This window comes from Ambystoma mexicanum, chromosome 6q (genome assembly GCF_040938575.1).
Source record: "Ambystoma mexicanum isolate Mex_15411 chromosome 6q, UKY_AmexF1_1, whole genome shotgun sequence".
In the NCBI taxonomy this organism is placed as follows: domain Eukaryota; kingdom Metazoa; phylum Chordata; class Amphibia; order Caudata; family Ambystomatidae; genus Ambystoma; species Ambystoma mexicanum.
In genome coordinates, this window is record NC_090937.1 from 990,957,247 (window position 1) to 990,970,024 (window position 12,778).

Consider the following 12,778-nt stretch of genomic DNA (forward strand, 5'->3'; position numbering starts at 1 on the left):
CTCTGGGGACAAAGGGCCATGTTCACATTGGTGGAAATGTTCATTTGCTGTCCAGCGGTGAACGTTGGTACAGTGGTGCATCAGTGACCGCCATTTTTCAAGTAGTATTTCCACTGACCCCTCACAAGTTTTTGAGCTCCACCAAAGATGGTTGGTGATAGAATGTGACCACTGCAAAATACTTTCAAAACCTTTTTTTTTCCCTGCACCCGAGATTTTCTTATTGATTGATTTAGCAAGATGCCATACGTCAAATTGATGTTTAATATGTGGGAACTGCTCTCTCATTGTCTTGGCAATTGAAACGTGTCTATCCGTGGCTATGAGGTCGATGTGCATTCCCCTCGATTGTAGATATTCCACTGATTTTATAAAACCTAGTTTCTCCATGGCCTCTGAGGATGTACATTGTGTTACCTGCACGACCACCGAACTCACAATTTTCTTACTATCCATGCCCTGAAAGTGGTAGGTGCAGTACTTGGCAGAAAATCCAGGGCTGTCGCACTGTCCATCGCCGGCTAGCCTGAATCGTTTGCCTTCAAATGTACTTGCTAGAGACAATTGTTCAATTTCCCAAGCATCACTAATGGCCGGAAACAGATAATCACGTTGATATGTGTAGTACAGCGCTTTAGAAATGAAATGGAGTCCCACAAACTGAAAGAAAGCCTCTAACTTTCTAAAACTGGAGCCACTAAAAAGTGATGCAGCTGCACACAGTAGATTGCCTGCTGGCAGTTTCCCCAGCATCGGTTGTGCAGACCATGAGAACCTATGATTTAATCTACAGGCGGCATTTATTTTGACGTTACTGGCTTTTATTTGACAAGTCAAATTAATCAATGGCTTCCCACATACTTTCCCTCTAATGGAATGCACACATTTCAGCATACTTATAATTTCCATCAAACAACTGTCGAATACAATGTATTTGCTCTCTTTCATTAGACTTTCATCCTGCATCAACGTTGTTTCGGCCTTTGACGTTGTGGAGATTTCAACACATTGGTAAGTAATATCGCTGATATCAAGTTCTGATGCGTCTATGGATGCTGCGGCTGGTTGATTCTGTCATTTCAACATCTATTACTTCGATATTGATGGGAGAACACAACAATGTCGACAGGTTTTTTGGTGGCAAATTTTTGGCGGGTGTAGATTGTGTAAATTGATCTGCAACTACTTCAGAGCTATCTTCAATACATTCAATAACATCTTCTTGTGGTGGTGCGGTCGCACTGTAGCTATGGTCCAATGCAACTTTGCTGTACTCTCCAAACACAATTAATTAATGTTCTGGCCATTGGACATGAGCATCTCGAGCCTGAACACGCCTCGCCTGAATTAATAGTTCCTCCATAGTGTACACGGTCTGGCAAGCCACATCTCTCATTCGCTTCACTGTCTGTGTGTGTATAGTTCTGACACCCACGGGTAATTGGAGGAGAGATTGGAAAAGGGATGTACAGTTTAAACACAAGATGGAGTGTAGTAGAATTGACTGGAAAAAAAACATAAAATAGTCCCCAGCACAAACATTTTTTTAAAGTTATGAACTGTTTGTAACTAACCTTTTTTTGTTTTTTTTTCTTTGCAACTTTTTTGACTGGACCTTCAACATCTGCACGCTGTAGCTCCGATTTGTTTCCGCATATCCTCCCTTCCTCTTGCGCTGCAACGACTATATTTTCTGTATCCGCATAGACAGCACGGAATGAGGCTCCATCGTCTCCCTGAAACATAGTACTTTCATTACTATGTATCAAAATATTGTTAGCATAAAACACACGTGAGGACGAACACACAGGTACATCTCAATAGCCAAATACGATTTAAACATTGTGTGCAACAATCAAACGACAAGTATTCGACCAGTGATGATCTATTTCGATGGAACTGTCAGTATCCATACCTCTGGCTCTGCATGGACTGCCATGAATGGTTGTATTGGAGAGGAGGCATCCGCATCTCCCTGAAACACAGTACTTCCATTAGTATGCTTTTCAATATTGGAAACACAACACACACTTGGGGTCGACGGCACAGGTACATATAAAGAGATAACCGCAAATGATGCATTGTCCAAAAGAATCAAGGAAAATCCAAATATGATCACATTTCATCGACTTATTTCAACGATTCCTTTACATCTGCATCATCTAAATGAGATGTTGTGATTGTGGTGGAAGCTCCGTCGTCTCCCTGAAACACAGTACTTGGATTAGTATGGTTTTCAATATTGGAAACATAACACACACTTGGGGTCGAACGCACAGGTACATATAAAGAGATAACCGCGAAAGATGCATTGTCCAAAAGAATCAAGGAAAATCCAAATATGATCACATTTCATCGACTTATTTCAACAATTCCTTTACATCTGCATCATCTAAATGAGATGTTCTGATTGTGGTGGAAGCTTCGTCGTCTCCCTGAAACACAGCACTTGCGTTAATAGGGAAGAAAGTATAGCAAATGGAATCACGTTATATGATCACGCATGATGGAGCTGTCATTATCCATACCTCGTGCTGCTGAAGAATATCTATGGATGTTGCAAATGTAGTGCGCACTTCTGAAAGCTGTTGCGCCGATTCGTATACTTGAATGTCAGGCTCTGCATCAAGTGCAGGGGTTGACGCTCCATCAACTGCCTGAAACATAGTACTTGCATTAGTGAGGATTACAATTGTGAAAACATAACACACACCTGGGGTCGACAGCACAGGTACATATCAACGGCTAACCACGAATGAAACATTGTGTAGAACAATCAAACGACAAGAATTCCAGCTCTGATGATGACGCTCGATGGAGCTGTCAGTATCCATACCTCCTGATGTTGAAAAACATCTAGAAATGTTGTAGATGTGGCGGACGCTTCAGCATCTCCCTGAAAGACAGTACTTGCATTAGTATGGATAACACGAATTATAACTGAAAACAAACACCAGTGGACGATAACTAAGGTGTATATCAATTGGAAAGCAGTAACCAAACATTCGGTAAAATAATTACACGATAGAATAAAACTATTACTTGACATGCATAAAACAAGTATGTAGCGGATTAGCCTAGTAAGATTACCTGATACGCGCTAGAAGTGGTTGATAACTGCGACCACGTCAAGGATGTAGAATGTTCTTGCTTCAGATTCAAGGGATAGTCAAGAAGTTGTAAAGGTCAATTAATGATTGATAATGAAATGCCAATATTAAAAATAGCCATGTAAGCTGACAGAATACTTGAAAAATGCTCAATACAGCACAGTTCCCTGTCCCCATATATATATATATACATTGCGTTTGTGGGTTATGAAATCGAAAAAGAATATATTGATAAATGTCATTATTCAAAAAACTATACACTCATATCAATACCGAAATTATTACAAGGGATAGAACACCTACAATATCTATGAATCCATTCGGCTACACACTACCGCAAGGCCGAAAGCTAAATCCGGACACTTGACTCACCGGTGGCGGAATGTGGACGAATAGAGTGGGAATAGCGTTTTCGCGCAATTTCCGTGTCGTTCGCCGTTTATTCTTCTTTGTTATCCAAGAAGTTGTGTACATGTCCAAGGGAAAGTGCCGGCTGCAGATGCGGTATCGATCACCCCTCTTGTCCTGTAAGACTTGTTGGACTCTACTTTCCAGCTCATCCAGTGGATATCCGCAATGTCTGACCCATTCTCTTATTCGATCAACAGTTTTCGGGAATACATGCATTGAAGTTCCTTCAGATTTCGCATGGGTCTTCGAAGGGCAACCGCTAATCGAACAGGCAGGCATTGTTGATAAATCTGAAAAGTAAATATCGACATTATTATACAATCTTCAAGAGTAAAGATTTGATATAAAAGTAAATGAATCATACAATGATCAATGCAAGGTTTGTTTTGGTCGCAGGAACTATACCAGTTCATTATGTGCTGCTTAGTATTTGCATAAGATGCAGAAATGTATTATTGATGTGACTGAAATCTGAACATGTGACTCGTCCCTTGGATGTTCTGTCTTGCACGAGAAGGAAACATGCTTACATTATTGACTGGACCCCCGAAGGATGCAATTCAATCACAATAGTCACAGATGAAAATAAATAGATCTATTGATAGCATAGCAATGGAAACTCAAGTCAATACCAATGAGACCAATGAACATAGCACTATTGTGTACTCTACTCGAAAATAGATAGAAATTTAAAAATCTGCGAAATATGACCAGGATACATGGCCTTACCTTGACCAACAAACAGTTGGATTCAGCAAGCAGAGCAGTATGTTGCGGGAGAATAGGTGGATGGCCACAGGTAGCGCCCTGATGGGTATGCTTGAAGCGGTCACAGAAGTTAACGGATAGCACGACGACGAGCAGATTAGCATAGATCTCAGTGGTTCCCAGGTAGCACGTTCAAGAGTTGACTTGCAAAGCACAAAGATGTTCTCATGAGACATATCGAGTGGTTTTTAAAGTATTAGAAACTGGGGTGCGTTTGTGAATGAATGACGTATGTATGTCGTGGTATTAGGGGGGCAGCCTGCTTGAAGGGGAGGCCTGCCTGGAGACACGGGGTCTGAGGAGGCCATGTGACCAATGGCCCCTTGCGTGGGACACATTTTGAAGTGTACATGCAGTTTGGCACCTTGGCCTTTCGCGCCCCTGACAGCCCCCCCATGCCAGCGCTCATCCCCGGGTGTGAACCGCCTTTGATACAAGGGGGTGGGATGGATGGCCCTTGGGAGTGCAGATAAGGCACAGGAAGACTGCTGAATGGAGACACACTTATGTGGATTGCAGGGGGCGGCCTGCCTCAGGGGAGGCCTGCCTGGAGACACGGTGTCTGAGGAGACCATGTGAACAATGTCCCCTTGGCGTGGGACACCTTTTGAAGTGTACATGTAGTTTGGCACCCTGGCCTTTTGCGCCCGTTACAGCCCCCCATGCCAGCGCGCATCCACCGGCGCGAACCGCCTTTGATACAAGGGGGTGGGATGGATGGCCCTGGGGCGTGCAGATAAGGCACAGGAAGACTGCTGAATGGAGACACACTTATGTGGATTGCAGGGGGGCGGCCTGCCTCAGGGGAGGCCTGCCTGGAGACACGGGGTCTGAGGAGACCATGTGAACAATGGCCCCTTGGCATGGGACACCTTTTGAAGTGTACATGTAGTTTGGCACCTTGGCCGTTTGCGCCCGTCACAGCCCCCCCATGCCAGCGCGCATCCACCGGCGCGAACCGCCTTTATATCAATATACAGTATATCGTCTTTAAATCAATGATAGTATATCGTTGTTTATCATTAACAAATGCCACATACCGGAGATTCTTGTGAGCACAGACCCACACTTCAACCGGTGTATTATAGTGGTCAAGACTGTATAATCCAATGGTAAATGTTAGTATAGATATATGTGCGACTTTTATAGAGACATAACCTACTGAAAGACGTTGAACAAGTGTGTTTTAGTGCATGCATTATCGAGAATATGTTATGTTAGCTTAGATAGATAGTGACCACCCTGCTTCACAGCAACCAGACCTTCACCCATTCGGAGCACAGATGTCCGACGTCCATCCTTGAATGGAGACACACTTGATTCATTTAAAAAATCGAGACAACCGTTGTTAAAATATATGTGGTGTTTTATTTTGTATCTTATTTTCATGACACAAAAATACAAGACTTTAAAGATTATACAGGTCAGGTTGCAGCACAGCGAGAGAAAATCCCCTGTATTGACCGCTGTCACTCGGGAACGTTTCTCTAATGGCACGAACGGCAGAGGCGGGTATCACTCTTCGAACGCGGTGTCCAAGCCTCCCGTGAAGCCACCATGTAAAGGAACGATAGGCCACCAGCCTGTACCACCTGTGAAAAGGAATGAAACAAACTGTTTTTAAATTACCAAGATAAGTTTAATAAACGTTTGTTGTCAATGACAATTCTTGTAACTAATGGCATTTTACACGGACAAATGCTATCTAGACAATGCACACTATTCAACGACTTACATGCGTTACAATGATATGTAGATGTAATTTTGGATATAGTAGAAGACCATGAAATAGGAGTGGCATGACAAGCAGAGTATACTTACTCGTTACTCGGATTACGAGGACGAAGAGTTGCTCGAAGTTTGTGCATAAGCACCATCATTATTCTCAACACGGCCCGTGTGAGGCAGGCTGCCCTGAAGTCTGGCAGCTCGGTGATGCATTGCGGTCGTGGCTCGCCTTCCGAAATGTAGGCCAGGCATCCCGAGTTTTCTCGGCAGCAGCAGTTCTCGTCCTCGGTTGGCATTAGCTTGCACCGATTGCATGTGCACCAGGTGGAGACGCCGTCCATTCGACTAGGCCCAGGCTCTTCATCTGTTGATTCCTCCTGCCAACTGCCGTCCGAATCCTCATCGTTTTCGCGTGCTTCCCTTTCCAGTAGTTCCTCCTCGGTATACTCGAGCTCGTACATGTAGGGCATTATTGTAGCCATTGTGTGTTAAACAAACTAAAATAATTTATAGCGGTGGTACTGGTATCTGTTCACACGGACTACAAGCGGCGAAGGTAGCTGACCAGAGCACTGAAACGAGTCACAGAATACTCAAAGTAACACAGAGAGAGGAATGGAATCGAAAATCGGCTGCTGTGTGTTGTGAAACGGTCTGTTTATACTTATTGAGGAGAGAGGCGTCCTGCCATTTCCATGGCGACACGTCATTAGCTGAAGCGCAGCGAATGTTGACACGAGACATGCTTTGGTGTTGGGAAATGGGCGGTTCGAGTCTGCTGATGACAGGCTCGGGGGTGGGGGAATTGATTTAGTGCTGCAAAAGCAGGTCAGCCAGGGCGATCGGGGAAAAGATAGGATTATCAGAAAATGGCGGCTCCCTGGTGCTTGTTTTCACGTGCGTTCAATGGACGAAAACTCGGGTAAGGTCCATAGGAAAGTTTTCTAAAATCGAGCCACTTAGGCTTAAAAAAACATGGCTGACCCGTAGGGACAATAACAATTTTTACTAGACCATGCCTTTAACAATTGTTTGATTTTTGTCATACCTTGATGACCTTCATGAGCAATTGCTAAAATCTTTTCTCTTCTCCTTCCAGAGGAAACAACTTATCCCCTCTTAAAACTATACAAACTTTAACCCCTTAACTGCAGAGGGTTTTCGCTCTCAGTGCTGAGCCCTTTTTTAGACATTATGGTATGTCGCATTCAATCCCATTTTCCAAGCCTTTATAAGCAGGTTGAGTGGAAAGTGATTTTTCCCTTTTTTTCAATAGGACATGCTTGGACAGAATGGAAGAGGAGGGTAGGAAAGATCCATGGGAACACATACATTTCTGAAAAGTAGACACAATTCCAAGTTGAGGAAGGGGTCATTTGTGCAGGTCAGGTAACATCTATGTAACTAAAATGCCCATAGTTTGGGGAAGAATTGGAAAAGTGACAGAAAGAAAAAGTATCTGCTGGACAGGTTTGCACTTGTAAGGTAATGGCTTACAAGTGAAAATTGAGAAAAGCAATGCACCGCTACATGTCCCCGACTCTTCTAATTAGGAAATCACACATTCTTCGCAAGGTGTCCCGATAAAAATGGTAACTCAAATTTGTGGGTGTGCTGACCCTGGGCACAAAGCAAAAAGGCTAAACCACTGGTACATCAAACGCCCTAGCGAAGACTGAATTTGGCTTTGGGGACAACCCACAGATTTGGGCCCGAGTTGTCGCAGCCACCAAGGAAAATGGGGAACCCCATGCTTTTTTTTAAAAAGAGACACCTGTGGGAATGCAAAGAGGTCTAACTTGCGTGAATCGGCCATAAAATGTACAAGGCCCGGCCAAGTCCAAAATGTAGGGAAAAAAATAAAACCACACACATTTCAGACATTTTCCCCCAGGAAACCACAGAAACACGCCAGCAACACCACATGTCCTACCTTCCCCTATTCTGACAGGTCTCCTGATGAGAACGGTACCTCACACGCGTGGGTACGCTTACCTGGGCGGAAAAAAAAAACAGGTCAACCGTCCCCAAGTCCAACGGAAGTCCCAGGGAGCCCTTGCAGGGTCACCACAGTGCGGCCAGAGCTCTAAGATGGCTGGTGGTGCCGTCTCCGGGCTTGGACGCCTGTCTCCCACATGGGTTGATCGTTCCCAACTCCAGCGGCTGTTCCAGGAAGCCCTGGCAGGGTCCCCATCCCTCCCTGGAGTGAAAATCAGTAATTCAGCGCAGCCAGAGCTCCAGGACGGTTGGGGTGATGTTCCTGGGCATAGGCACCCGTCTCCCATATGGGTTGACCGTCCCCAATTCCAGAGGCGGCCCCAGGGATACCAGTCAGGGTCACCATCCCTTAGTCCGAGGGAGCCCTGGCAGGGTCACCATCTCTCCCTGGAGGGAAAAGCTGTAACGTGGCATGGCAAGAGCCCCAAGACGGCTGAAGGTGCTGCCCCCAAGCTTGGGCGCCCGTCTCCCATGTGGATCGAATGTCCCAAAGTCTAGCAGCGGTTCCAAGGAGCCCCGCCACGGTCCTCATCCTTCCCTAGAGGGAAAAGCTGTGGCACGGCCAGAGCTCAAGGACAGCCGGGGTGCAGCCCATGGCCTGGGGCGCCTGTCCCCAATGTGGATTGACTGAACACAAGTCCAGGGGTGGTCCCAGGGAGCCCCGGCAGGTTCCCCATCCCATCCAGGAGGGAAAAGCTGTAACGCAGCACAGCAAAAGCCCAAGGCCAGATGCGGGTGCTCCCGGCCTTGGGCGCCTGTGTCCATGTGGGTCGACCGTCCGCAAGTCCAGCGGCAGTCAGGGGGCGACCTGGGGGGTACCTATCCCTCCCCGGAGGGAAAAGCTGTAACACGGCAGGGCCAGAGCTCTAGGACGGCTGGGGGTGATGTCCCCGGCCTTGGGCTGCACCAATATGCCCCCAAAGAAGGCAAAACAATATCATGCCACCTGGTTGGCATTTTCTGGGGGCGAGGGGGCCGATTTTCCTGGGCCCCCCACCCCAACATCATTTCCTTGGTGGCCTAGTAGGTCCTTGCTGCTTCCCTGGGGTGGCAAAATGGGATCAGACCTTCAATTCTGCCCCCTTAGGGAAGCAGCAAAAATGTCCCTCTACCTGGGGGGGGCTAGCCTAATGCAAAATAGCACCCATCTGCCCCCAAAGTAGGCAACACATAGTGCCCCATTTAAATGTTTGGAGGGCAAATCAATTCCCTGTGGTCTAGTGGTGATTGCTGGTCGAGGACCAAACGATCCATAACCAGCAATTTTCTTGAGTGAGGGGCTTGTTGAAAAAGGGAGAGAGTCTCTTTACTCAAGTAAAATCAGGCTAGAAATGCCCAAGCAGCACACAAAAGCATGGCTGCTAAATTTACATGCTGAAGCCTTTCAGCTTCAGCATGTAAATAGAACTTCCTGATGACGTCGGCGCTCATAGCGCGCGCCGACGTCATCAGATCGGATTCTGACCCCCACGCTGTGAAGGGGAATTCTTCCCTTCACAGCCTGGGGGTCGGGAACATCGGCGCTGCTCCAGGGGGTGAGGTAATTACTGCGGAAGACGAACTATCTCATCCTCCGGACTAGAAACACACTGCAGAGGACGAGATAGGGGTTAATATGAAACTCATCAAAAATATACCTCACTGCATCAGGAATGGTCCCTTTCTTGATCTAGCTACCCTTCACGCAACTTTCAATCCACTCCTTAGTGTTCCTCAAAATGGTATAGCTTCTTGCCACTCTTCTTCTGATACATCTTAATTGGCAACACTTGATCCTCCATGTCATCATCACTTGCACCTTGTTCCCCAACACGTGTTAATCTAAACAGACAATCCGCTGCCTTATTTCTTACTCCTGGTACATATTCTACTTCCACCGAGTATAATCCTGTAGACTGGCCACCCATGTCCTGACCCTGGACGAAATGTTGTCCAAACCTTTAGTGGTTACTATCTCTTTCAATGGTTTATTATCAGAGCTGACAATGAAATTCACACCCCACAAAAAAGGTTGAAATATATCCATTGCCCATTTAAACAGCCAGTAACTCTTTCTATGTAGTGGGATTTTCTTTTCAACCTCCTTTAATACTCTAGAAGAAGCAAATGAAATGATACATTCCTTCCCTTCACACTTTGGAATACTGCCCCCGAACCATGATTACTGGCATCAGTAGTCACCACACATCTTTTACTCTGATCATAACTATCTAATGTTATGCCTTTGTTTAAAGCAGACTTAATTTAGAGAACTTCTGCTTCACACATGCTGCTCCATTGGAATTGCACTACTTTCTTTACCAGTTTCCTCATATTAACAGACTCAGTAGCTAAACCTGGAATAAACCTAGGGTAATACTCAGCCATCCCAAGAAACTTGTGCTTTGTCACAGGGACTAGGAAGGTTAAGAATACCATTTACCAATTCTATCTATGGGCTAATGCCTTTCACAGATATCTCATGCCCCAGACATTGTATTACAGTTCTGAGAAATGTGCACTTTTCTTTGCTAAGGGTTAGTCCAGCATCCATGAACAGATCTAGTACTTACATCAATCTTATTTCATGCTCCTCTACAGTTTCCCCATAAAACACCACATCATATTGAAAACATAAAACTCCTTCAACATCATGGAAAAGCTGGTACATGACCCATCGAAATACTGCTGCAGCAGACACTAAACCAAAAGGCATTTGTTTGCATGGAATAGGTCTTCCGGAGTAATAAATTCAGTGCTATTTATGGAGTCAGGATGTATGATATATGATATGGCATTTGTAACGTGCCTATACACAAATGTTCAAGGAGCGACAAGGTAAGAGGGGTGGGGGGAAACAGAGGGAAGACGGACAATGATCCTACTAGGCCACGTGTCATTCAGATTGTGCAAGTGCATGGGAGGGGGAAGTGGGAAAGTGCTGGGGAGGGGGAACAGTACAGTACATGGGATAAATAAATAGTAATATGTACGGCCAGCAGGTGGCAAGTGCAAGGGTAAGTGCTGACCACAAGTGTCAAGTGCTGGTAGTGGGTCTTGTAGTGATACAGAAACGGTCCCCAAGTGCAGGGGTTGCCAGGAAGGCAGTGTAGGTGTGAAGCTGGCAGGGGAGCAGACCTGGGTCATCGATCAGAAGGTAGCCAGGTAACCGGTGCAGTGTCAGCTTCAGCCAGGAAGTCAGCAGGAAAGCAGAGGAGAAAAAGTAGAGGCAAAGAGAAAGGTTTTGAGGTGTCTCCGGAACCAGAGATGGTTCTCCTCGAGTTTAAGGGAGGCTGTTCCACAGGGAGGCCCAGCAGTGGAAAGAGATCTACCACCAACTCGTTGCTTAGAGAAGCGACTGACCCTGACGGAGTTGGAGGCGGCTGAACGAATGGCTTGATGTAATGTCACGGTATCTAGATCTTAAGTCCAGGGTAATCATAATTGTAGCCCCACTAATGGTGCCTAACAATTCTGTAATATTAGGTCATGGATGTCGGTCTGGTATAATACTACGGTTTACATCCCGTAAATCTATACAGAGTCTCAACTTGCCATTTGGTTTCTGTACAATCACCAGACCTTACTTTCTGCACTACGGGAATAAAATCCTATTTCATTCTTATTTTGTGCATGTAATCCTTAAGACACCCTAACATCTTTAAACACTACAAGTTGTGCAACATCCTCAAACGAATCACTGTGTGCTCCATCTAAAGCATAAATTGACTCTTCAGCATTGGGGTCAAGCATGATGTTCAACCTCTTCTGATGCGACCATCTCAAAATATGATGACTACCTTTATCAGAAACATATACTTTTCCTTTGGCTAGTCTGTCTTTAAATTGCATCATGGTCCAAAACCATCCTACTAATTCAATCCTTCTACCCACATATGCAAACGCTCCAATATCCACTTTGTTTAATTTAATTCTCCCTTGTATGTTGGCTTCAAGGTTTTTCTTGGGTATCAAGGTATATTTGTCCCCAGAATTTATGACCATTTCTATGTCCTTACCTTCAATTTTAATGGTGGCCATAAGCTTTTCAGCATTGGGATCCTCAAAATTCTACATTCCAAATGCAGAATACTACAAAGAGGAGGTACAGTTGCCTGAAAGCAGGGAGCCACGGAGCGTTAAGGAGTCAGAGAGGCCTGCAGCATTAGAAACTGCAAGTCCAGGTGTGAAAGGCAAGTGTGCAGCCTGTGCTTGAACAATCTGTAGGCTATTCAGGTTCTTACAGCCTGCAGATTGAGCAATCAGAAGAGAGAAAGCACGCCAAACTCCATGGTACTAATATTTGCTTACTTGGTCTTTCACCATTGAAGGTTTAGGTAGTTATGCTCTATTAACTGCTGAATACATTCAGACTGTAAATTGAGGGGCAGTCGTTTGAATCCTGGTGTATCAACAAAACCTTGCATCCTGGACTTATAAAATGAGCATTTCAAACGTGGATAATAGTAATGCAAGCTATTATAGTTTTAGAATGTTAATGAGATAAAGTGATACATAGGTATTCAGTTACCTTTATGAGCAACTATTTTAAGGTTTCTATTTTAAGACCATTGAAGCAATGTAAAGGTCGATAGGAAATCTAACACAACATACTAAAGACAGTTCAACTACTAGAAAAAGACTGTACCGTTTCATGGGGCTGTTTATCCTTCTTCTTTGATATCTTTCGTCTGTTCTCTTCTTCTTCAATGCTGAAATACCAGCAGACAGTAACTCAAACTGTGAACCACAGTGTTTTCTAAACTACAAAGCTGAAGGCTATT

General features: G+C 45.0%; 1 protein-coding gene across 2 annotated transcripts in view; it reads right to left on the bottom strand.

Annotated features, from left to right (window-relative positions):
* Positions 1–12,778, bottom strand: part of UFSP2 (UFM1 specific peptidase 2) — a 356,824-nt gene that overhangs the window by 308,199 nt on the left and 35,847 nt on the right. For both annotated transcript variants that reach the window (XM_069631513.1, XM_069631514.1), the window contains exon 4: positions 12,643–12,706. In XM_069631513.1, the coding sequence (XP_069487614.1) occupies positions 12,643–12,706 (64 nt within the window). The remainder of the gene's footprint in view (positions 1–12,642; positions 12,707–12,778) is intronic.